The 25568-nt window shown below is 40.7% G+C and overlaps 1 protein-coding gene across 1 annotated transcript in view; it reads right to left on the bottom strand.

The window, feature by feature from the left end:
* LDLRAD3 (low density lipoprotein receptor class A domain containing 3) overlaps positions 1 to 25568 on the bottom strand; it is a gene marked incomplete at its 3' end in the record, with an annotated part of 131327 nt that overhangs the window by 86146 nt on the left and 19613 nt on the right. Inside the window, exon 2 of the mRNA XM_082484970.1 lies at positions 946 to 1092. Within this exon, the coding sequence (XP_082341096.1) occupies positions 946 to 1092 (147 nt within the window). The remainder of the gene's footprint in view (positions 1 to 945; positions 1093 to 25568) is intronic.

Raw genomic sequence — 25568 nt, 5'->3', positions numbered from 1 at the left:
TGTTTTTTCTCCATAAGCAAAGCTAATGATGTCTTAGAAGTGTCCTGGGAAAGGTAAGCTTCCTATAATTTGCTTTAAGTTTAATGAAAACCTCCATAAAGTATAAATGTAAAGGAGCAACATTTGTTAGACAAAAAGCAGTAACTTACTTCTTGTAAATTTCTCAGTTGCTCTAGAATCACATAAAATTTGAGTTATTTTTTTCACTCCCAACTGGGTTTCAAATCACTGTGTTATGCTGCAGCATAATCTTGCTGTCTGGGTAAAACATGTAGGCTAGAAAGTTTCATGCCAACTAATGGCTGAATAACATTAACTAAAGATTAATCAATGCTAAGAAAAAGATGAAATCACAGAGGAGAACCAGATCAGACATTTTTTAGCTCTCTAGAACTGGGAGTTCTGTAGGGAGGATTAAAACATGTAAACGTTATCAGGCAATTAATTTGGTGTATTTTCCAGAAAGTTAGTATTAAGTTTCAAAGGGTTAAGAATTATTACATTTTGACAGAAGAGAACAAAAATAACAGGATGCAGTCAACAATTTTGAAATTAAAGGAACTAATGTTGATGGTATTGGAGGTCAACTGTGTGCTGTAGCACTAGGCCAGTGTGCTGAAGCAGTATACACAGGACCCCTAAAAACCACAGAGCATCCCTCTTCCACTGGAAGAATCGTAAGTCAAGTCTGTCTCAATTTATCCATCTGTGAATAGGGGTTTAGGTACCTGCTACCAAGTGCTGTATTAAAATTGGACAATTTGAAGAACCTTAAAGACCTCAAATAATAAGAAAGGCTATAATTTTTTTCTAACAATAGCTAAATTAAGAAACTGGCAGTAGCTTTGTTACTTACCTAAAATACACTACAGAACACACCCGTAACACTACCTAGCCAAGCCTTGTGATATTAAGCATGTTAAGGTCATTGCAATGGTCACTTACGACATTCCTTCTCATCACTGTCATCAAAGCAGTCCGGCAGCCCATCACACTGCCAGGCCCCTGGGATACAGCGCCCATTACTGCACATGAAGTTTCCAGGAATGTTGCATTCATTTGTAAAGTTATTCCCAGGCAACAGCTGGCTCTCTGCAATGAACAAAAAAGAGGAAAGTTTACAGGTGATTTTAAAAAAGGCAGCAAAAACAGTCACTGTTTATCAGTGGTTGAATGAACATGAGACAAATGGATCTTGACCCTCGTTATTTTGTCATTATTCTAACAGTATCCTGAGTATTGCACTTTCTTTTTTCTAAATTATCATTTTACCCGTTCTTCGTTCACACTCCCCATTTTACAGAATTCTTTCATGCTATTTTCTTTCTAGGAACATACAGCAGCCTTCTATGTATCTGCAGGTCAAAGCAAAGTTTGTTAAAAAAAAAAAAATAATAAAAAATCTCTCTTTCACAGGGTCAGTCTAACCACAACTAAAACAGATGAGGCTACAAGAACTCAGCTCCATACTCCCATGTTTTTGTCAGATTAGTACTCAGCTTGCAGAGTATTTTTTTGTTGCTGTTGTTACCCACGCGCTAGGAACTAGGTAACCCATTGACTAATTCATACAAGGTTTTCAATTTCAATTAAGTTTTAAACATAGTGCTGCTGATCAAAGTTAGAATTGAGCTTCTTGGTTTTAAGATAGTTCCCTGGCATACATCTGTCCACAGGCTAGTAAGGCAGTTGGCACACCTTAGTCTGCCAAGTTGAGGGGGGTTAGTAGCAGGATGAGGGAGATCAAGAGAACAGTGCGGGAGGCAACCCTAGGGGTTTGCCCTCAAGGTTAAACACAGCTCTAGTCACTAATTTTAATCTACTGTTTCCCACTTTGTGCATCGCTTTTGGAATGCAGTTATCACAGAAACACAAACTTCAGGGAAGGAAGATAATGACACTCAATGGTTTTAATAAGCACCAAAACGGCATATCGTCAAGCTGGGGGGAAGCTGCAAGCAAGGCAGAAGATGAGGGAAAGCATATCCTTCCCCTCCTCTCCCTCTGGCATGTTCACATGCACTTGACCAGGCAAAAACCAGAAATACAAACCTTCCCACCTAAGGGTGGAGGCGTCACAAAAATATGCCCCACCTGCCTGCCCACATATCTTCATGGTTCAAAGACAGGAAGAAAAAACTAAGCTGACGCACAGCTTAATAATTTATCTATCATTTCCCTATTTTGAGGATAATTGCATGATTTTTGGAACCCTGAGGGAGTGGCAGAGCTGCAGTCTGTTCCCTCCATTGCCCACCCTACAGCAGCTTGCTTCCTGCTCCTGCTGGAGTCCAACTCCTTCCTCTCCCAGGGAAGGCCTGAGCTCCAGGCGTGAGGAGAAGCACAATAAAACACAGCATGGTGAGTGCCCCACTATTGCATGCTGCACAGGACAGAGCAAGGTAACAGCTGCCAGGATCGGCAGTTTCAGGGAAGACCCTTTCCCAGCTCATTACTGCTGTCCCGGGGAGGAACCTGGTCTTTACAGGCAACTTTGGAGAACTCAGCTGCCAAAAAGACAGGTCTAAGCATGAGGCTTTCCAGAAGCACCTGAATCAGCCAAACGCAGATGGTTCCCTCCCTCACAATGTAGCAAAATGCTCCATCCCTGACACAGGCAAAACTGCTAAGTTTTAGATCATTGTCTCAAAAGACACATGATAGGAATGCTTCAGGGAAGTATTTTTTCATGCCTGTGTCTGCTGCAAACAATGTATTTCCTCTCAAATGTTATTTCTTGCAAATGGCCGACTCTCCTGGGGATGCTTTAAGAATCTGCCAGCACAAAGCAGGTAACTTAATGGAAATTTGCCCTGAGCTGTCAAAAGACAAGGTAGTTCAGAAAAAGGTAGAAATAAGGTCTTCTGAGGCAGATGGGGCAGTCTCAGCCACTGGCCACGCACCCAGAGCCACCTGTAACTCTCCCACTGCAGCACCTTAAAGAAAGAAAGTGACAAGCAGAAAAAAAGCAAGTCCAGGCTATGCAGCTGGCAATTTGATGTCTTTTTGCTTTTAGCAGTTTCATTCAAACCTCAGTTTCATCCCCTGCATCACTGCTCTTCTGATCAAGAAAGAACGGCTTTGCTTTCTGCACTGAGAGGGGAATAGGCTAAAACCTAGAGCAGCACGCTAGAAGCTGCTTGGCTCCAGCCCACTCAGGCAGGGCCTTCACTGCGCCCACGGAAATGCTGTACCCAACTCTACTTCATGCCTGAGTCCCTATATCTAAATCCGCAATGGGAATGGTTTGTCCTTGGCTAGTCCTGCCATGAAACACTGAACAGATACAGCGCTGTCAATAACCACCCCTGGGGCTAATGCAGCCTTACAGCATCACAACCAAGTTCTGCAGTTCTATGTTCAACCGGCAAGGGTGGGTTTTTTCTAAGTTGCTTTTTTCCTTAAACCAGTGATTGAACACATTCAGATCAGTCTTCGTATCATTGACCTGTACCTGGTAAGTAATCACCAAACTAAGCTACAGAGGGTGAAACTGTCAGCATTACACAACCTCCTATTAGCAAATAACTCCCAATGCACTAATAACCCCTCTGCCTCCAACTGGAGAAAACCTACCGCAGTATTCCAAATTATGGCATGCCATCACCAGATCAAGGTATGAATGAGCTGAGATTTTTTTTTGCAATGTAAAGGCACAGCCAATACGCCACGTTCTCAAGTTTGTTATAAAGCATCCAAGAGCTTGAACAGCAGAGCCTACCTCCTTTCTCCACACACCCCCCAACAAATAGCTTGCAGGTCAGTACGGTACCACTGGAAGACTTTTCTGGTAGTTGTCCTTTATTAGAGAGGATTTACGGGTTTTCAAATATTACAAAACTGAAATGTCCTGGCTAAGCATAAATCTCTGATGTAAAATGGAGTCATTTCAAGCTTGACAAGAGAACCAGGAATTACCGAGGCTGTTGCTCTCAGAACCTAAGCACCTAGGCAGTACGTTTAGGCAGAAACATCAATCAGGTGTCATTCTCATGGCACCTCTCTGTTGCTCTGTGCTAACTTCTTGTCTAACCTCACACCTATGTCTCACATCCAAGCTGCTCTGCTTCCACATGGAAGCTGCACTGATTCAAAATGAAAAATCCTGCTGTCAACACTTAGTGAGACCTTTTCTAGACTTGGGCAAGTTGCTAGCTAAGAACCAGCATCAGGTCTCAGAACTACCTGCCCTAACTGCAGAACTGTTTTCTCCCCGCTAACCATCACATTGTTCCTGAGAAAACATGGTAACATTTCATGCACTGTAACACCTCCTGTAGAGATAACCAGAGTTCAGCTCCTGTCAAATCTACTGCTGTTATTTTGCCTGAAAAGCTTTAGCCATGATCTCCACATTCCTTTAATGAAAAAATTTAGACCAAGCCAAATAATTTAAGAAATTTTTAGAGTTTCAAAAAGAAAAAAAAAAAAAACCACAAACCAAGAAATAAACCCTCAAAAAAACTATTGAGTCCCTGTTACTTTTAACAACTCCTTTAAATAAATGCTATACTTCTACCCTACTAAATTGATGCAACATTCCAGGAACAGATACCAAGTTTTGTTACCCAGTACATTGTTTGTTTATAGGATTTCCTTTGTCATACAATAAATTAATCCTCAATGTTCTTTTAAAGCAAGGATGTATTACTAACCTTTTCGCCAAACAGGAAACAAAAGATACTGGCAGATCAAGTTACTTGCCGACAGCCCTATGCAGGCTGTCCTGCAGAATGGGAACATGGAACTCTGACTCAATCTGATTTCAAAGCAACAGCTATTTCTCTTAAAATGTGACCTTCATCAGCTGCTGGAAGAGAGTTGCAGGTTACAGACAGCAATTTGAGAGTCATAGTCAACGCGTCTAGAAACTTGTTATGTGCATTACTGCATCTCCAAAAAATCCATTGGTGGATAAAGAACTGTCAAAACAATTACACATGTGGAACCATTTTAAATCATATTGCTCTTTTTGCTTCCTTCACCTTGCAAATCTCCTCTATCAGATGTTAAAACCGTTAAAGAAATCCTCAGTGCGGTCATCACCTCCCAGCCCTCAGGAATGTGATGTTCCTGCCTGCTCAGTGCACAGCCTGCTGCTCAGGGGGGCTCTGTGCACGCGCATGAAGAGGAGCCTTGTTACAGACACACACAAGGCAGACGTGGAAAGGACTGAACTAGATCATCTTGTCCATTTTTTCTAATAAGGTCCATACAGACATCAGGTTTTGTGCAGCCAACCTGCTACACCGCCTGTTGGCAGAGCAGAAATTCCTTCAGTCTGGCAGAGCTGGCTTTCCAATAGTCGACGTATTTACCCTGCAGCATCTTTGACTAATTTTGAATTCAACCCAAATATGAGCTACACGGATGTGTTCAGTTAAGTAAAGGAGGAATGGAAGAAAGGGAAAGAAGTAGTCCATTTTTACTGCAACACATTGCTCACTTTAAGAATCATACCATCTGGGCTGAATAAAAAAAGGGACTCATGTTTCACTTTGAAGGGGATTGAATAAGGAAAGTCAATCTGCTTCAGCAGCCACTTCCAAAAATTTTAGCATCTAAATATTTAATACTCACTGAAAAAGAATCTGGGAAAAATAAATAAAAGGACAAGTCATACCAAGCACTTCACACTGTACTAAGAAAACAGGTCAAGGATATCTTTCACAAAAAAACATTTACCTGAAAGCATTCCAGAGAACTGTGCACATTACAGAACAGATCACTACTGATAACACTGCTGCCTCTGCATCAGAAAGTGTATCAGTAGGAGCAGCGAGTCACACTGGCCAAGGAGGTTTTGGGAAAGAAACACCTAATGTGTTCAACACCCTCATGAACAATGTCAGTAACTTCAGCATCATTGCAAAGAGGATCCATTGCCAAGGATGAAGCATGAACTCTTCACTGCCGAGCTTTTGGCATGTATTTTGTGGGAATCCTGTGATTTTCACTGGATACTTTCAATGGATCACTGCTTAAAGTTTTTCAAATGTGAAGAGAATTATTTTGATCCAGGCTGGCATGTAGCTGTGAGGCCAATGGGGAACTCATGATACTTTCCTATCACAGGATGCACACTGTATGCTCCATACTTGAATGAATTCATTCGTTCTTCCTGCTTATCCCCTTGCTGGGTGTAAATCCACACCAGGTTTGATTTTGGCACATCAGAAATCTGTGCTCACTCTACTAAATCTGCAGCGTGTTGTGAAAACAAAAGAGAGAGACTAGAACAAGTCAGTAGCTGGAATCTGCAGTAAGATGGCATCAAAAAGACATACCTTCAATACCTGCCAGTATTTGCTCACCAGCAAAACACATCACAACTAAAGAAAAGTGGTAATGGCAGACTTGAGCAAACACTTTTTGATCTTCCTCCAGCATCTTAAGAGATAACAAATAAGTGGTGCTAAGTGCTCAGTAGGATATTACAATATATGATGCCTCAGAGACTGCAAATCTATTTACAAATGCTTACATTGAGGTCCAGCTGCTTCTGTAAATTTAGCCACTAAGGACAGATGTATCTTATACTTCTTTATGTTGACATGAAGCATCTGACTCACTCCACATCTATTTTACAGGTAGCTACTAATGCAGATGATGCAAGATGAGGAATTCAAAAGCTGACCATGAAGAAACTCCAAATGTGCTTTGCCTATAAACTTCAGTTTAACATGTGCATGCATAAACTTCACTGGCAATAGAAGTATGTTGTCAGCAAGACACCACCAGTAGAATCAAGGTAGACCTGGCTTAACACTCACTGCACTGAAACAGAAGGCAGATCCCATTTGAGCTTATGAGAGAACATCAAAGTCAGGACTCCTGCAGCCACTCAAAGAGTCTGTGGTGACAAACTTATTTAATGTCTTTACTACACTTTACCCATTGTTAAAATGAAAACAGGGCACTAGTTTTTAAGAGGAAGGTCCCATACTGAATTCAAGTATGTAGGGCATAAAAAGATAGCCCATTAACAACACCAAACAAGTAAGGAAAGTATGCTAATGAGGACTAAGTTTACTTTCCATCTTGTAAACAAACACCTTTGATATCAGGCAAAAAGTTGTTTGCAGCTGCATCTTCATAAGCATATCTCATAAATCCCCAAAAATTCTAGTCTTCAGCTTGATTTGCTTTCCTATGCACTACTGCAAAGGTGCCTTGCCAGAACAGAAGAAAAGCATCCCAGTGCACATTCCGGCTGGCTTTGGGAAGCAAAGAATAAGGCAAGCTCTCTTTTGCTCTGCTGTGAAGCCTCTGACAACACCTAAGCCATCTGTCGCAAGTAAAGGACACCTGCCAGCGATTATCTGACAACTTAAATCCCCTTGAACAGTTTTAATCCCTATCCTCCCCTATCCTCATTTAAACTGCCTGATGATTATATTGCTTATGCAACATTAGAAGTTATGAGGTTTCTTTGTAAAGGTAGATTGACAGCCCCACTGCAATGCAAGTGCTCAAAAATGTTTCTTCACTGAAGCAGTGGGTAAATTATTGATTATTCAAGGAACTGCTCACTTTTCAGGTTTGACTTCCCCTCCTTCAGTTTTCCAACTGTGATCCATGAGATGTGATATATTCGATATCTAGCATTTTCAAGATTTAAAATGGATCAGGCCTAGTCAAAAGAGCAGAAACTCCTATGGTTACTTCCAATTTAACACTAAATATTACAGAGACAAGCCAAAGTCAATGGGAAACCCCTTTTTATAGCGCTAAAAAAGAGCACTTTCAATTTAGACAGAAAAACTACAGTGGTGGGGAACAGAGACTACTATCAGATGCTCATCCTTCACCCATTAATTCCTCACAGCAAAAGCTGCCTTTATTGAACTGGACAGCAAATAACACATCATGATCTCCACCATAAATAATATGATATGCATAGAACAGAATATCTTTTTCTAAATATCTTATAGTGTTAGTTTAAGCAATTGGCACATTCCTTATAGTAGGTGGCTGCATTTCAGCACTTAGCCATGCAAGCGCCTGAATTAAATATAGTCTTCTAAATCATTCCTTAATAAACAACCATTTGCCTTTTCCTTGCAATACCATGTGCAGGAAGTGAGCCGAGGTGAACAGACTTACTTTAATCCTATAGCCTTCATGGCTGCATTCTATATTTGGGGGACTGGGCATTTAGCTAGAGCCCCCTCATTTCCTTGTCTCCAGTGCAGCTGCTTGAGTACATACCAAAAATTCATCCATCTCCAAGGTCCGTGGGCTCTCAGCACAGTTAGCGTGGTGGAAGAAAAACAGGCTATGGGCCGTTAACAGTACAGAGTGAACACAGCTCCAAACTAGTACAAGTTTAAACAGAAAAAGGAGGAGGAGAGGAAGAAGAAATACTTATTTAGATTACTAAACTGGGTGCACCTTGAAAGAGAAGCAGTCCCCAGCAAGAAGGTCAAATGGAGATTATACACTGTTCTTATCCAAACTAAAGCTACCCAACCAGATTGCTTCCTTACAGAAGCAGCAGAGGTAATGTACCTTATTCTTAATACCTTTGAGGGATGTATTGCTATAACACCACCCTGAGGATAACATTATTTTTGTATTCACAAAAAGAAAAGACTAAAGGATTTATGCATAATACTGCAGAAGACCTACAACGGATGTTGGGACAGAATTTAGATAATGATCCCCAGTCTCTGCTTTAGCAATATACTTGTAATTACTTGCCAACAGGAGTCAAATAGGAATGTTTGTATCAAACAGCTGTACCTCAGAGAAATTAAATGGGGGTTAGGGGTGAAGGAGGAGATAACAAGCTCTTGTGTCCCATCACACTACTCCGGCCTCTTGACAACCAGGCCAAGCTGACATTTTCCCTGGAAAATATGGAGGTTATACCTGAACTGTGACAGCAGCAGGACTGAGTCTGATTCATTCACTTATGGATTTAAGCATTTAACTCCAAGAAGTGCATATGCTGCTCCAGACAAGAACAAAGAAATAATGCAGTTGAGCCCTTTTTATGCGCTGGTGAATAACATTTATGATTCTCTGCAAGGCAATGGAGTCATCACATGGCTACCTTTCTCCCTAATTCTGGTTAGTGGAGCTGGGTATTCATAGTAAAAGGGGGCAGTACACGACCCCCAACTTCTTCCTTTGGACTATAATGGCCATGTGAGGAAATGGTTATCTTTACTGAACAGTTTTCCCCATCCCGCTTGCCCTCAATCCACCAAGATAACTTACAGCTGAAGACCAACTCAGATTGACTCAACTACCCAACCCCTAATGCAAGATGAATACTCAAAATTTAGGGCTGTTGTGTTTATCCCAGACTCTTCTCCAATTCCTCCCCACCTCCCCAGTGTTTAGGCAAACTATGAAAACCATTACTGTGCAATGAATTAGAGCATGAACTTACACAGAACCCTCTACTAATTAACATCCTCTGGAATGGAAACATTTTCCCTAATTTTGTGTTCCTCATATTCTCAGAAGAGCTTAGACATTATCTCTGGGCACTTAAAGAGAAAGTTAACACAGTCCAGAATAAAAATCTGAAATACAAAGAACATATTCCACCAATTGTCATCTTCAGATTATCGGAACAGTGACTCTCTTCTAATTGATTCATCTTACCCACAGGTTATTACTATCTTTCTGATCTTCCAAAAGAGCAGAAGACGCTGTTACAAAAAAAATATTCTACAGCAGTCCAACTGAACAAAAGCAGGCAGCCCCCACCACCACACTGATCCCCTGGAAACACCGAGCCTAGAGGGAACCTACTCTCTGATAGAGAGGAAAGCTGACCTGTTACTGTCTCCATGTCAGATCCACAGTCAGGTTGTTAATCCCTAACTTCCATGCAGCTTAAAGCCAGGTATACATTCATACATCTTGGTAAGCAGAGTGAGGAGAGAAACAGAAGGGGTTAGTGCATAGTTACTAGATAAGCCTACAGAATCTTCAATTTATAGAAGTAGTGTGCATAGTTAGCAATGAAAAGTGAAAAGGTAAGACCAGCAGACTTTGGGGGATTCTTCCACTTTCTACTGCACCAGGAGAAGCTCATGTTTCAGATTTCAGTATGGCAGTGAGCACAGTTATTTATAGACCATTAAGGACTTCAAACAGCAGTCAGTGATGACCACTGACTTGCAGCTTTCAGTCTTCAGAAGATGCCTTCTTTAGCACAGTGCTTTGAGTCACGGGGCAGTGGCGTTCCTTGCTTGAAATCACTCCTAGCAATTTAGCAGCTCTGCTCCAAACATCATCATGTTAACAGGACCACTTGCCTTTCCACTTCTTAGTATAAGGCACTTCTTCTAAAGTCCTGCATTCAGACAGATTATTTGGAAGTTCAGATTCAGCACCAGAAAACAATAGCCATCTTCACAGGCTGGGTGACAGACTTGCCTGTTTCTAAACAGCTCTTGCTCCCCTGTCCCAAGTAGTGCCAACAGTTTGGCTTAGACACTTATAGAGTAACACAGTGCTGTTTGCCAGAAGAGAGACTTTTGCATGAAACTTTGCTTTGACTGCAACCAGGTTAGTGTCTGATGTATAGTCCTTTTCCAGATGTTCTCTGGCTAGAAATGCATACTTTTTGAATTTAACTTCAAGCTTTAATTTGATGGAAGAACACAAGAGTACTGGTGGCAAAAAGACAAGAAATATAAATACATATCAAAAAATGCACCTGAGCACCTCGATGAGGATAACAGCAAAAACAGCAAGAAAGAGTAAAAAATTCAAAATGTCATTTCTAGAGTCAAACATGCTAAAAGCAAAGCTAATTCTGTTGATTTTATAGCCTCCATACTCAGTAACTTTCAACACACTTCTTAATAAAAGACAGAACCTTTGCATATAGAGAAGAATCCAACTTCTTCATAAGCCATGTATGCAATACATTAATCACTATATACCAGCTACCCTACAACAAAGGGCAACAGAAAGTCACCTCACAGATCACATTACAAACCACAGACACCTACAGAGGGCAGAACAGAAAATTCTTTTTAGTATCTCAGAAGAGAGTATTTTTATCTTGTTTTGCTCAGCCTCCCTACATTTGAGGAAAGATTTCTCTGCAGCACCCTTATGATACAGTTAAGTGTATTATCCTCCTCTTGGACAGATTTAGACCATGCTTTGAAGAGATATTAAATCAAGTTATAATGTAACTAGTGTCAGATGAATAAAAGTACAAGTACCTGACACAGTGAAGAACCTCAGATTAGTCTGCCAGTTATGCCTTAAAAGCCTGGATTTTTAAAAAAGGGAAGGAGGCCTAACTATTGATCATAAAGTTCACCAAGGCAAAGAGTATCATCTGTCCTCCCACAGACAACACTGCTGCATCTCACCAAACTGAACAGATGCACTGTCTGCATCAAGCCTCCACTATCTGGTAATTTGGCATTAGCCACCCTGAAAACACAGCCTAAATTATTCTCAACAGGGCATGGACGTAAAGAGAGTAAATAGAGAGTAAGTAATCTTAGTCTTGTTTCTCATGTCTCAAAACTACCATCAATATCAAATCCTTATATCAAACTCCCCTCACGTGTATAATTGCAGAAAATCTTGGATTTGTAGACCTCATGCTCAAATTACTACCCACCATCATTTTGGATGATAAAATCCACTTAATTTTCACAGTTTTAAAATGTCAGCTTACTTAGAACAGAGATATCTGAAATACTTTCTAAAGAAGCAGGACTGTTGTGGGTTACAACATCAGCTCTGGCTGCTGGTCTGACCCACCACAGGAACCAAATCCATCTTTCATCAGGGCTGGCAGGGGAAGCTGGCTGGAAAGCTAAATGACACCAATCACAGCCAGGGCAATGTTTACGTTCCTCCGTCTACAGCTCTTAATGCTGAAACCATTCCTCCACCAGTCTCATCTCACTGCTTACTCTGCTGATAAGATAGGGTAAGAGAAATGTACTCATGGACAACATCCACCTAATGATAAGACTTCCAAGCTGAATCTTATCTTCTTCCTTCAACAGGAGGAAGTCCGAGCACTAATCTCCAATGGCTTATTGATACGGAGGAAAGAAAATAAATAGTCTCATATCAACAGATAAACACCTTGAAGGTGGGGGGAATACTACTAGTAAGTTTTAGTTTATTCAAGGATCTTTCCTAGGGATTCAATACAAATTTGCCTTTATTTCACAAGCTGCTGAGACAATTACATTCTGCCTGCAAAACACAACAGAACATGAAATTTTAAAATGCTCTCGCAATACAGGGTCTAATCAGCCACCCATAAATCCGGCCTTTAAATATTCATGTGAGATGAAACCAAACTGCTACACACAGATCTGTCTATGGTTACTTTCTGCTGTTTGATTTTAGCTACTTGTTCCCTCAGCAAACACAGCCCTCTTTGTCTAACATTTTCCTTGGCAACAGGATACTTCCGACAGCATCACCCAGTATAAATCATAAGCTTGTGTAAACCGGTAAGCACAGATGGCAGAACTGGACAGTAAATCTTGTACAAAGTGAATGCCAAGATTAAAGAAGAACGTATCACTCAAATTATAGGAAAGGTAAGAAAAGGAACAAAGAACAACAAAGCTTGAACTGAAGTTATATTTGGAATTTTGTGGCATAGCTGCAGAACCATTAGAAATCCCATCAGTTCAGTTCAGGTACACCCTGTGAGCTGGTAAAGAAACATTTGTCCCACCAATACCTAGCAAGCCGCAGGTCTATAACAAAAGGGAATTCAATGTCCAAAATTATTCCAATTTAAAGGAATAACCTATAACAACAGAAATGATGAACAGAAATTCCATTTAACAATGAGCACTTCGGGGGTTCTTTTGTTTTTCTAACAACTGGAAGGGGCTAGGTTTAAACTTCCTCACACTATACTCTATGTCATTAAAAACCTGCCTAGTACAATTAAGTTTCCCAATCACAGAATCTGAACATTTATTTTCAAGGATCAAAGGTTTTTAATTACTTTTTGAGACTTGTTTCTGCAAGAACTTTTTTTGCACTATGCAGATGCAAGAGGTCGTAAAAGGCTGCTGTTAACCACATTTTCTTGCTTAAAAACATGTGTTGAATTACCTGTACTTAGGGGCCTTCAGAGATCACGGTTAGCTGTGTAAACTCTGGATGTTCAGCCTTACTAGCTGGGCAGATTCTTTTAGGTCTTACACTCAGTGTAAGAAAAATCCCACAGTTGTTCTGTCTGGAGAAAACAACTGAATTCACTATTAGTTGTTTTCCCCACATGCAAGTGCTACTTCAAGCTGTTCTGTTGTGCGATACGATGATGACTTAAATGAGAGGTAATCACAAGGAGTGGCAGCAGTTAACTGTGAGGCTGTAAACATCAGTGTTTTTTGCAAAAAACCAAAAACCTTAAAATTCTATAATGTCAGTTGCTCTGGAAGCATTTCACTATGGCAGTGGTTAAAGTATGCCATAACTTATCACCATAAAAAGCACTGAAGTCCTTTGGAGTTGGTACCCGATACTGGACACACTATCCCCCTCTACATCCCAGCATACAAAACCAACAATGTTCAAATACGTAGAAATACAAAAACAAGGAAGGGGAGAAGCAGAAGGGAAAAGCTGTAACTATGAAGGAGAATACCAATCTCGTCCCTCAGCAAGATGCTAAGGAGGTATCATCTTGCCCTTTCTCCAATGAGCAGTCACTTAGCACTTATAAGAATATTTAGTATTTCTGTAGTCTTCTGTCCAGATCATACACAGAATCCACAGCTGCAAATGAATGCAATTTAAGCAAGAGCTACTTATTGCAGGAAAAAAAAACAAACAAAAAAACAAACAGAAATTGTTAAATGGTAGGCAGAAGAATGTTTCACCCAGTGAGGAAAAAAAACCACAACACCAAAAAAACAACCTCTGCACCTCCAGAGACCTTAAGAGTCCAAATACATAAGATGACAATGCAGAATGATATTGTCAGTGGCAGAAGCACTACATCAAACTAACCATAGATGCTTTTTGTACGTAGCTGTGATTAGCTAAAGGTGCAACTCCCCAACAGTTTAAGCTGATCTAAATCAGAACTAATAGCCCCATCTTTCTCCAACCCTGCTATAAATTCCTCTCTTCTCTGTTACTATCCAGTTGTATAAACTCCACTCCACTTGTCGGTGGGCAACAAGCTTTAAAAAAGTTAACCTAGAAGCCTTTAGTTCTCAGCGCTGCCTGAATCGACCCACCACCAAGTTTCAAGAGCATCTGCCATCACAGAAGAGAGGGAGATGAACATGCATGCCCCGGAAGGAGGGACAGCCCAAACACCTTATACTGCTGTGGAAATGCACCCCTAGGTTAAGAGCAAGACAAGGACTGTAGCCTTTTCTCAGGCTAAACCAGATAACAAAACCAAAACACTCCTGCCATTTTCAACTCCAACAGACATCACTTAGCCTAATAAAGTTGCTTGTCCTTAACAATTATGCCACAATTCCTTCTTTAAGCAGTGAAGGAAAGTTTTCAAGAGCAGTAACTGTCTTTGCAGTTGCATATTAAAGTCCTCCCCAGTAAGGAAAGCTGCATGTCAGAAGGAGACATGCCATGCTATGTCCCAGCAAGCGTGTAGGTGGTGAAGGCTGGTAGGCCACGCTGACATCTCTCTGGTGAATGACCATTTGACAAGTGTGCCAGAGACAGAACGCACAGGGCTCTGAAAGTGAACTCACTGTGTAAGCATGGTGGAGAAAGCAAAACAAGATGAAGTTATGATAATGATAGCCTCCTGATAATATCAGGAGAGTAATTTACGCATTTAGGATCTGACTGCATGTCTGTACAGCACATCAGGAGGGGAAAGTAAGCTGCGGTATCAGTAAGATGGGGAGAACTCGGGCTGTGCGACTACAAGAGAAGGCCACACCTCGGAAAAAGCCTGCAAGACACAGCTGGGATGTGAGGCTCTGCAGAGCAGCCAAGTCCAAGAAAGGCCAGGATGCAGGCCAGAGTAACAAAACAAAACATCAACAATGTCCTTAACAGTAAAGAAATAACTCATAACCTCTCACTCAACAACACTGAGCTAATTTCCAAGTGTGAGGAGATTGATGACAGATAACCACGATTTTAATCTAGACACAGAGAGACAGACCTGCAGACTTCTCTACCCTGGGAAGGCAACTCAGCTCCTGCTTTGAAGTCTCGCCCTAAGAACAGAAAACAAGGAGACCAGAAACCTCTCGCCTGAGGCTCCTAAAAAAAAAAATCTGGAAGAGGAACAAGAATAGTTTTCCAAACAATACATTGAAGCAACAGTTAAATTTAGGAGAAGAATTAGCAGAAGACAATCAGAGTCAAGGAAAGGCAACAGTTTAAGAAGAGAATGACTGTACTAGTGACAGCAGACAGCCGGCGAAGACAGGGTACTGTTCCTGAGCAGAAGCATTACCTGGAAATAGATGATAACCTCTTCAAATAGGAATGCAAATACAACAAAGAGATAAGAGTTAGACTGAAAAAAGTGCATACATGAAGACCACATGAGTTCAGTGACAAAACATGGTGCAAAGTGAACTTAAAACACCCCTAAATCTTCCAGGGGAAAGGAAACTCATTCCTCTCCAGCTGCAATGATAATGCAGAAGTGGACACGTACATCTTTAGAAAAAGCAATTTCAATATAACAAGCCAAACTAGAGCCTTGATTTCAGAGTATCACCAGGTTGTGTTATAATCAGCCAATTTTCATCCACCCTATATTGAAAACATGACAAGCCATGGCACAGCCACAGTGACACCCTTTAGACAGTGCAGGACCTCAGACCAAGCTCACAATATTTTGGAGACTACTGCTAATATACTGGTCTAATTCAACAGTGACCAAGCCTCTTCAAATGTCACGCTCTATACCTATTTGAAGAGATTTTGCCATTACTTTAGACTGGAGAGGTTTCTTTTATAAAAGATAGCGAGCATTTGCCCTTTTCCCGTAGCTCTGGTCACACGTCCTCCACTAGGCAAGCCTCAAAGAGAGGGGGCAGAAAATGGGACTCAGGAATGACAGATGCATACGACAACTGGTTATTTATCTCAAGTTGGGAATTTCCCATAATCACTACCAGAGACCTAGAAAATAATCACTTCAAGTGAAAAATAACAGCTTTTATAACCACCTACCTAAAGCATGATTTTCTCCCATTCAAACTGAGCTCTTTGATGTGCTTTATACAGTAATAATAAAAATTTATACAGAAGATAAAGTGACTCAGTATTTGCTGCACAGATTAGGTTTCTGCTGCTTTCTGTAAGCAAATCAATAACAGAAAAATAAATAGCATTTGCATTTTGTCAATGGGAAACACACTGTTAGGAAGATACATGGCAGAGTTTATATTGAAGTGAGGGACTCATTCTTTTCACAGGAATTTAGTTTCACCTTATCTATTTCACTTATTCCTTGTAGCTAGCTGAGAGCAATGATGTTTTTCCATTGTTGAGGAACGTATACAGTGCCCCCACACAAACAGGACGTTAATGCAGGGTGTGTAGTGTGGCACTGCAATCTTTCTGCAAGGCACTGGTGATCAATTCTTTCCAGCAAATACTGCCCCAGCAAGACACCATCTATGCACACCATATATTACAAACTGCTTTTGAGGTAGCCATAAAATCAGGGGTTTGTTTGCAATATAGGCAATCTTGGATTTTAGCTCTTTCAACAGTTGTGTTTAACAGCACAGTGAAGAGTAAAGAATACTGGAATGAAGACAGACAAAGACTTAGCAAAAAAGCAGAAAAACCTTTGATGCATACATGAGAAAAATGAACGGAGGCAACTGTGGTCAACATCTCTGGAAAGGGCCACACAAGAAAGTCTGTGATTTAGTCTATGTGATATATCAGCTTTCTTCCTTTCCCCTTTTTTTGCTGGTTGATTCCTGCCAAGTCTGTTTCCTTTATTTCCTAAAGTCCCCTGAACAGTTTCTAATAAAGAAAAGTAGCATTTGCTTTTTAGAAGCCTATCCTGACCTCGCATGAAAAAAAAATGTTATGCCACTCTATTCAAAGTGCCCATTAGACAAAAAGTCTTGAACAGAAGCCTCCCAGCACATTCTAGTTAAGAAAGAATAAGCATTTATATACTTCAGCCCCTAATCCAAATATTTTGGGTGTCTCACTTGAGCCACTTGCAGCTTTCAAACCCAGATGTGTTTTACTCAGATGGGTCAATCCCTGGAAAAACTCTGAGTTCACAAAAATTAGTAAGTTTCTGGTTAACTACAAAACCATTCTTGGCTTTTAAGGCTTCATTCGACATTTTTTACATCAGGTATTCTTCCACTCAGCCAAATAAAAACTCAGGAGATCTCTAAAACCTTGCTATAACCCCCATGCATCATCTTGCTGGTCAAACAAACTATGAAAGCTCCGCATTCCTCCTGACGTTCATCATATTTATGCATGCTACAAAGTGCACTTTCTGAAGAAGCTAAGGCTAAGACATGTCCCAACAGGGAGCACCAAACTGGAAGGGCTGCAGAGCAACCCAATGAGCTGGGGAATCACCTACAGAGTTACACGGATAGAGACCAGAAGAAACAGACCTCAGGAATTTCATGAAAATTTTCAACAAAAATGGAAGTCCATAATATCTTAGTAACCCAGAGAACTCAAGATGCCCAGCCAAAAGACATGGCTTCTACAAATTCAATAATAAAGTCTTCATCGTGAAAATGCATATCTACTTGGTGCCAAGGCAGGAAACATTTGTTTTCACACAAACCCCAAACTTAGGATTTTTCAAGGTTTTGGGGAAGCAAGCATTATAACTTGCAGTAGCACCTGAGACTGTCCACAACAGTGGTTCTCAAGAGCCTTGATGAATACACTAATGAAACAGCAGTTTCAGCATGTTGCCATTAAGGGTTAATTTTAATCTTGAGTCTCATTAGCCTAGTTGGCCATTCCCATAAATACCAACCCAGCAGATATAATTGCAAAGCAGGTGTATTTGGCTCCAGTCACTCTGCCAATCTAGCGGCAACTAATGTCTGAAAATTGCAGGGTGTAAATTTAGCATAGTGGGTCTCACACGTTGTGCTTTTTTACTGGTAGAGACTGTATTTGATTAATCAAAATTAAAGGAAGGATATCACACTTTATGAAAGCTTGTCTATCTTTTCCCCTAATCTCTGGAAAGAAAGAAGTAAGAAAAAAAACCAGACTGTATTGACTGGATAATGACAAAGGCAGCACAGCTCAAAACTGTGCATTTCTGAGTTTTAACAGTCATTTCTTTCAGATCAATGAGCAGAGAATTGCTAGTGCCAAGCAAATCCAAGACTTCTGCAAAGCAGCTATCAAATCTGCATAAGGTAAGGAAAGCAGGAAGAGATGTCTTTGGAATACAAGGACAGCCTGAACTTATTTTCTCTATATCAACCGTATTCAAATTTCTTTTACAGCCCCAAGAAATCAGCAACTGGCTAGTTCCAACTGTGACTCTACCCTACCACTCACATATACATTTGCACCTTCCTTCACTTCCTTCACATTCCCACACTCTACAAGAAGTTCAGAAGACAATGAAAACTGTACATAATAGATATTAATAGATTGCTGATGATACCAAACTGGGTGGGGTGGCTGACACCCGAGAGGGCCGTGCTACCATCCAGCGTGACCTGGACAGGCTGGAAAGCTGGGCAGAGAAGAACCTAATGAGGTTCAACAAAAGCAAGTGCAAGGTCCTGCACCTGGGGAGCAAGAATGCAAAGCACCAGTATAGGTTAGGGGCAGACCTGCTGGGAAGTAGCTCGGAGGAGAAGGATCTGGGGGTCCTAGTAGACAGTAAATTATCCATGGCCCAGCAATGTGCCCTTGTCGCCAAAAAAGCCAATGGAATCCTGGGCTGCATAGGGAAGAGTGTGTCCAGTAGGTCGAGGGAGGTCATTCTCCCCCTCTACTCTGCACTGGTGAGGCAACAACTGGAATACTGTGTCCAGTTTTGGGCTCCCCAGTTCAAGAGGGACAGGGAACTGCTGGAGCGAGTCCAGCGAAGGGCAACTAAGATGATTAAGGGCTTGGAGCATCTCCCTTATGAGGAAAGGCTGAGAGAGCTGGGGCTCTTTAGCCTGGAGAAGAGAAGGCTGAGGGGAGACCTGATTATGGCATACAAGTATCTAAAGGGTGGGTTGAAGGAGGATGGAGCCAGGCTCTTTTCAATGGTTCCCAGTAACAGGACGAAGGGTAATGGGCACAAGTTAGAACACAGGAAGTTCCGTTCAAATACACGGAAACAGTTCTTTACGGTGAGGGTGACAGAGCACTGGCACAGGCTGCCCAGGGAGGTTGTGGAGTCCCCCTCTCTGGAGATTTTCAAGACCCGCCTGGATGCAGTCCTGAGTAATGTGCTCTAGCAGGGGAGTTGGACTAGATGATCTCTAGAGGTCCCTTCCAACTCTGAAATTCCGTGATATTTATAAGGACACTCTGGTAGGTAATACATAGGGTCAGACTGACAGCCATTGCCATCAAAACAGACCACTAGTGTAACACACACAGGCACTAGCCAAGGTTTCTCCTACTCCACTTAACACAAATGTGCAACATTAGCAACCAAGCAAAGCAGTCTCCAGCCTTAACATTTCCATGACCTATTGTGTCTGTGCATCATTGCTGTTATGATAACTCTAGTTCTTACTTGACAGAACAATGTCTCAACCCACTTGCAGCCCATACTGGCTGCTACTCACTTGGGTTTAGATATTCTAACAAAGTACCTAAGCAGACTTATTCCAGACTTACCAAGATTTTCAGTCTCTCAGCACTGGAGCCACTGCCACACATACCTTCGCTTTAAACACGCAGACCCTTATTTAAGAGAACGCGAATCTGGCTGAACATTCAAAACTCATTTTTCTCCTGGGGAAACCTGAATTGAAAATACTTGGGAGCAATAAAGATCCTTAAAAAGGCACCCAAGATTCTTCATAGACTCATTTCTTTGATTCTCAGCTACTGCAGTAATTTCTACTTTTCTTAAAAGACAAGCTGACACATTCTGTTCAGATCTTCTGTCAAAGAGCTGCAGAGCTACAGCTCCCACCTTCCCAGTTGGAAAGCCTGGCAAACTGCAATCATCCATACGCTGAGGTTTTCTCTCTTCTCTGAATCCACTTCATTAGGATCAGAGAAAAAGGCCTCACAGGTGAGGTACAAAGCTCTTTGAGGTAACAGACCATGCTATAACTTTGGAAAATTAAACGCTTCAGAAAGAGATCACATACTTTAAACAAGATGCAAAGCAAATGGAGAGGGAAAAAAAAAAAAAAAAAAAAAAAAAAAAAGCAAAGACTTTCCTCCTACAAAAGAAATGGGAGGGGGTTTTCATTTAACACAATAATTTTCCCTAAATTTTCCCTTCACTTATACTTCCCAATACTGGCAAGTTACTGAAGTATATAGAGATTGGTACATTAGCACAAAAATCAGTCTTACAAAGGCAAAAATATTTGGCCAAGAAGATGAATCTTGCACTTAGATCAAACAGACCATGAATTCAGGACCTTTTTTAATATTGTTGTTATTATGAACAAAAAATATCGCTATCCTTCAAGATGCTTCCAAAAAAGGGCACTTTCCTCTTTATAAACACTAATGCTTAGTGATACCCTGTCTCAGCAATTTAACAGGACAGCTATACTGTCCTGTTAGCAGGAGACATTACACATTGGCAGAAGACAATAAGTAATACTGTCTCGGACACAGGACATGCACCACCATGAGAGACAGGTGATGTCACTGGATAACTTGAGACCTCATGTATTACACAATACACCAATCTGTTCTGTTTTCAGAGAGACCCAGTGCAAGTGCCTCCCAGACTGATTCATTCCAAACAGGCCTTCGTTTGCCAGTACGTAAAAGGATGCTCGTCATTCATTGTAACATAAAAGTAAATTTCTTGCATTCAAGAACTAGAGTTTTGTGAGAGACATCAACAACTCAGCCATGTTCTCCACTTCAAGTCTGGAAGAAAGCTTGTCTGCATTCCACACTGCTTCATGAAACTCCTGTGACCCTGGTGATTAGCACAGAGGAAAGAGGATAGCCGACAGTCAGGAGTGGCTTCCTTCAGCAATACTTCATTAATAATTTAACTGTTAATGGCCATGTAACTGGAGTGGTTGCAGAAGAAATGAACTGTGTAGCTGTCCATTATATTGAAAGCACTTCCCTTCAATTGTCTTTGGTTTCTACTTAAGCAATGGGGCTTCTCCTTTGTTCAAGGGTTCGTCCCTTTTAAAAAGGAAAAAGATGTGAAGCTCAATTAATAAATAGAATTCATTTAACTTATTTGTTTTAATCACTCAAAAATGGCTGAATGTGATTACTACAGGTCTTTTCCATTTTCCTAACCTCCTGTGCAATTAATTTTCACATATTCAAACACAATAGTCTATAACATAGAAATGAAACTTATGCATGGATATTTCTGATTCAGGAAGTTAACGCAAAAATATTACTTTTGATCATGTACACTGACCGTATTCTGTGAACTAGCTGAAAGTACAAAGGGAAAACTAAGATTCAGAAACTACAATGCAATGCTGAAACTTGCTCAGTATTCTAGTACCAAACAATTTTGTTCTTTGTACACACAACACAGGCTCTACGTGTCCTACACCACATTCATGTGTTTCATACACAAAGCAGATGATGTGGCTCAGCCAGCAGCACTTAAATTATCCACTAGCTCTTTGCACTGTGGCTGTGTTTTCTGCAGATTTCCAAAGAAGTAAATTCAAAAGGAGTACTCTCAGTATTGACTACATTACAGCTGATGACAGCACAAACTCTTACCACCACTAAATAACACAAGTTCATAGCATGTGCAAAATCAAAGGACACCTGAACGTGTCTATGATACACGTTATATCCCAAACCCAGATGTCCTTAAGCTGATGGTTAAAGTTTTTGCTTCCTTTCCACTTACATGGTCACTAAGATTACTCATATGATCAGCATCTAATCTATAACATGCCATATGCTGACTCAAAAGAGAAGGAGGGGGCAACACACAAGGAACAAGTAGCAGTGACAACATTGAGTCCTCTCAGCTAGCTGGAGGCTGTAAAGAAGATACAATCAGAAATCCAGTGCTAAAGAAATGAGAAAATTAGTTTCTTGCTTCCTCTAACAAAAATCTACAGAGTATCCTCCAGCAGTCAGGAAGGTTCATCCCAAAGGCAGGAAGACTTTCTCACAGAGACTGCTATCAGCAAGGTAACTTTGCAGCTTCATTACTGTCACTATTTGAATGCCCATTAAAAAATTTGCAGTGTATTTCAGATAACCCTGTAAACAACATGTTTCAGGAAGGGCTAGATGATACACAACAGGCTTGGATATCTGCATGACATTTCTCATCAGGCTCAGACAGAGCAGATTGTCATGTCATTCACAGCAACTCCCAGAGACAGGTGACACCACAACTTTTCCAGTAGGTTAACATACCTTCTGTCTTTCAGAAGCACCTTGTCAGCAAGAAGCACATGCTAACAGAGATGCTTTGTGATCAAAAACTTATTTAACATAAAACATTTTGCATGGCAAGATGAAAAACACAGTAAAACTTTAAATGTATACACAGAATAAGCTTCCTTCCCCCTGTGTATCACCCAACCAGAGCACAAAACTCAGTGGGCCACTGGAAAACAAAACCAAATTATTCCTCCCCCATAGACCATCCCAAGTCTCAATTCCTCCTTCTGTTGCACCGCTTTTACATTGGAGTTGCTCCTCTGAAGCTGTTAGAATCTCACTTGGTGAAAAGGAGCATAGAATCAAGCATTTTGTGTATGGAAAGTGAAGGTTTAAGCCACTCTACTCAGATCTTAAAATTACTATTTTCCCCTTCTCAATTTGCTGCCTAGAAAAGTCTGCAATAAATTTTTCTGTGAGACATTAAAGAACAGATTTAGGAATATACTGTGCAGGTACATTACCGCTCAAGATATCCTAGCCGCAACGAATTCAAGTCAAAACTTTCAGTTTTAACAACTCCTCCACGGAAAACTCTTCACTCAAAGTAACAGCATCTTTTGTGTCCAGTTATTTTCCTCCTCTTCCTCCGAGGAGAGGTAAGAGTGGCACTGTGAACAGAACAAAGTGCAGCTGACTGAAAAGATTAACTTCTTTCAGTTTTAATGAAATTTCATCATTTGAAATTTCATCATTTGACATTTCATTGTGAAACCAACACTTTTTAAAGGAAGTATGCTAACTGAAAATTGAAATAAGAATGAAGTAGTCTTTAGGGAATCTCACAAAGCAGCTTAGTGACACTGACATTCTTTCCAGGCTTGTCATTTCAATTAAATTTAAAAACATCAGAACACCTCAAAACAAAAGGACTTACTTCTGAGAACTGGGTTGTCAATATATTTTTATATGCATAGCAGTTTAAAATGGAGAGCTAATACAGTGAAACGTATCCATGTAAGTTCACTTAAAAAGGAGAAGAATCTGGACACACAGCCTCAAAAATGTATAAAAATAGTAACAAAACAATTCTTGATATGTGTTCAAGATAGACCTGAATCCATTTGGAAACTATGTATGTTTATACAAAAAAAACCCAACCCACAAACACACAAAAAAAACCCCAACACATTCCCTTCTAATGCCTCCTTGGCAGACCAGACTTAGATGAAGGACATGCTCCAACAGACTGTGTGCTGTCTTTTAGGATGTAGCATAGATTTTGAGAATGTTTTGCAATGCTGAACCCTGCACAGCTGTTAAACGGTTCAGATTCTGCAAGGTAAAAACAATGTCCCAAACTATAAGAAAGTGGTCAGAAGATACTATGATTAAAGTCCTGTTGTAGTTACTTACCTTTGGCCCTTCATCCAACAAAGTAGATGAAAGATGCCTCCAGCAGCCCTAGGGGATAAACTATATAACTAAACCAGTAGTCCTTCCCCACCTCTCATTTCTAGGTATGCAAGACTGATACTGCACTGCTTCCTCATTTGTATTTTACTCCATATCTTACACAGAACAGAGACTCTCCTATGCTAATGAAAACAAGCACCACGTATTTTCCATGATCACACATCACCTTCATTTGTGTCCCACTGTACCCATGTGTAAAATACTCCCACTTCAGAGAGGCACAGTGAGTGCTTCATGTACAAAAGTCAATAACTTCAGTAACCACATCTGAAAAGCGGGAAGAAGGGGAGAAGGGAAGAGGGGGTGGTGGTGGTGAAGAAAGGCTGTGTTCAAAGTAAAGGGTAGCAAAATGGGAGCCAGAGAAAAACCACTTTAAAATGTGGTCATTAAAATGTCACTCAAACTAACATTTACTACAGCATTTCAATAACATTTTTTTTCCCAAAACAATAAGCCAACACAGTCCTTCCAAACTGAAGTAAACAACACAGGAGTATTTACTAAATCTATGCCAAGTTAGTTTTCTTATACCAATGCACAAGGTAGCTTGGAAGGCTCATGTTTGCAAACACTCAACTCATCCCACCTTCAAGGGCTGGACTGGCAAAGGTGGAAAGAGCATCCTATTTCCCACAAGTTACTGCCCCTTTCAGATATCCCATATCAGACATGCTTCCCATCCAAAACAGAGATAACCATGAGGTATTTTAGAAGTTTAAGTCACGTGCATTTAATTTTAACAGGATCTGACAGGCCTTATACAGGTCTCTTCAATACAGGCCCAAAGGAAGTTACACTGATTGCTTCTTAAATGGGAAAGTCTGTTCACAAAAGTGGGCTGCCTAATTTTGCAACTGTTGATGAGCAAACAAATGAAGCACCAACACTGCAGGGAAAAATTAGCTAAGCCATGCTTTACAGGCTGAACAGTTTCCCCATGAGACTACTTACGAGGAGCAGTGGCAGTCAGCAGGCCAGCAACTCTGGATTCAACCTCAGTTAGGACAAATATATCCTGCCAGTGATCAGAACTGGTTTTTGTATTTTCAGATTTCAGTTGACTCTGCTAATTGGCCATTAAGCTCCAATAAGGTGGACATTTATCTACAGATAACAAATGGAAATTGTAAGGTAAGCAGCCTGAGGCTAACCCTGAAGACTGTTAACCAAACAGCAAGGCAGAGCTCCATTAAAACAATTCATCAGAAAACCTATGTAGTCCCTTGGCAAATTTTCAAGGATCCCATTAGAAATTTTAAGGATATCCAATCTGATTAGACACCGAAGTCTAACTCATGCAGAAGCCATTAATAAGTAGAGAGCCTTTAACTTTGAAAGCCTGAAAGTTATCAAAGCTGCTGCAGGAAGAGACACTGGGCATTTCTGCTGTGAATAATATGCATAGCTTTGCATAAGAACGGCAAAAGCTTTCTATACTATATTAAAAAAGTGAGACTGGTGAAATGGTATAGCTGTGCAAACCAATGTCATCAAGCACCCACCACATTTGGGTGGACTCTGTTAATGTGACTAAGAGCCAAACACTTTTATACGTTACCTCAAAAGAGCCTAGGTCCAGGAACTCTGAATCAGGAGTTCTCCGTGCAACATCTACTAATATTTCAGTTGTTGAAAAGGAC

Source organism: Vanellus vanellus (assembly GCF_965231255.1).
Source record: "Vanellus vanellus genome assembly, chromosome: 6".
Classification (NCBI taxonomy): domain Eukaryota; kingdom Metazoa; phylum Chordata; class Aves; order Charadriiformes; family Charadriidae; genus Vanellus; species Vanellus vanellus.
This window is presented reverse-complemented; position numbering and strand designations above follow the sequence as displayed.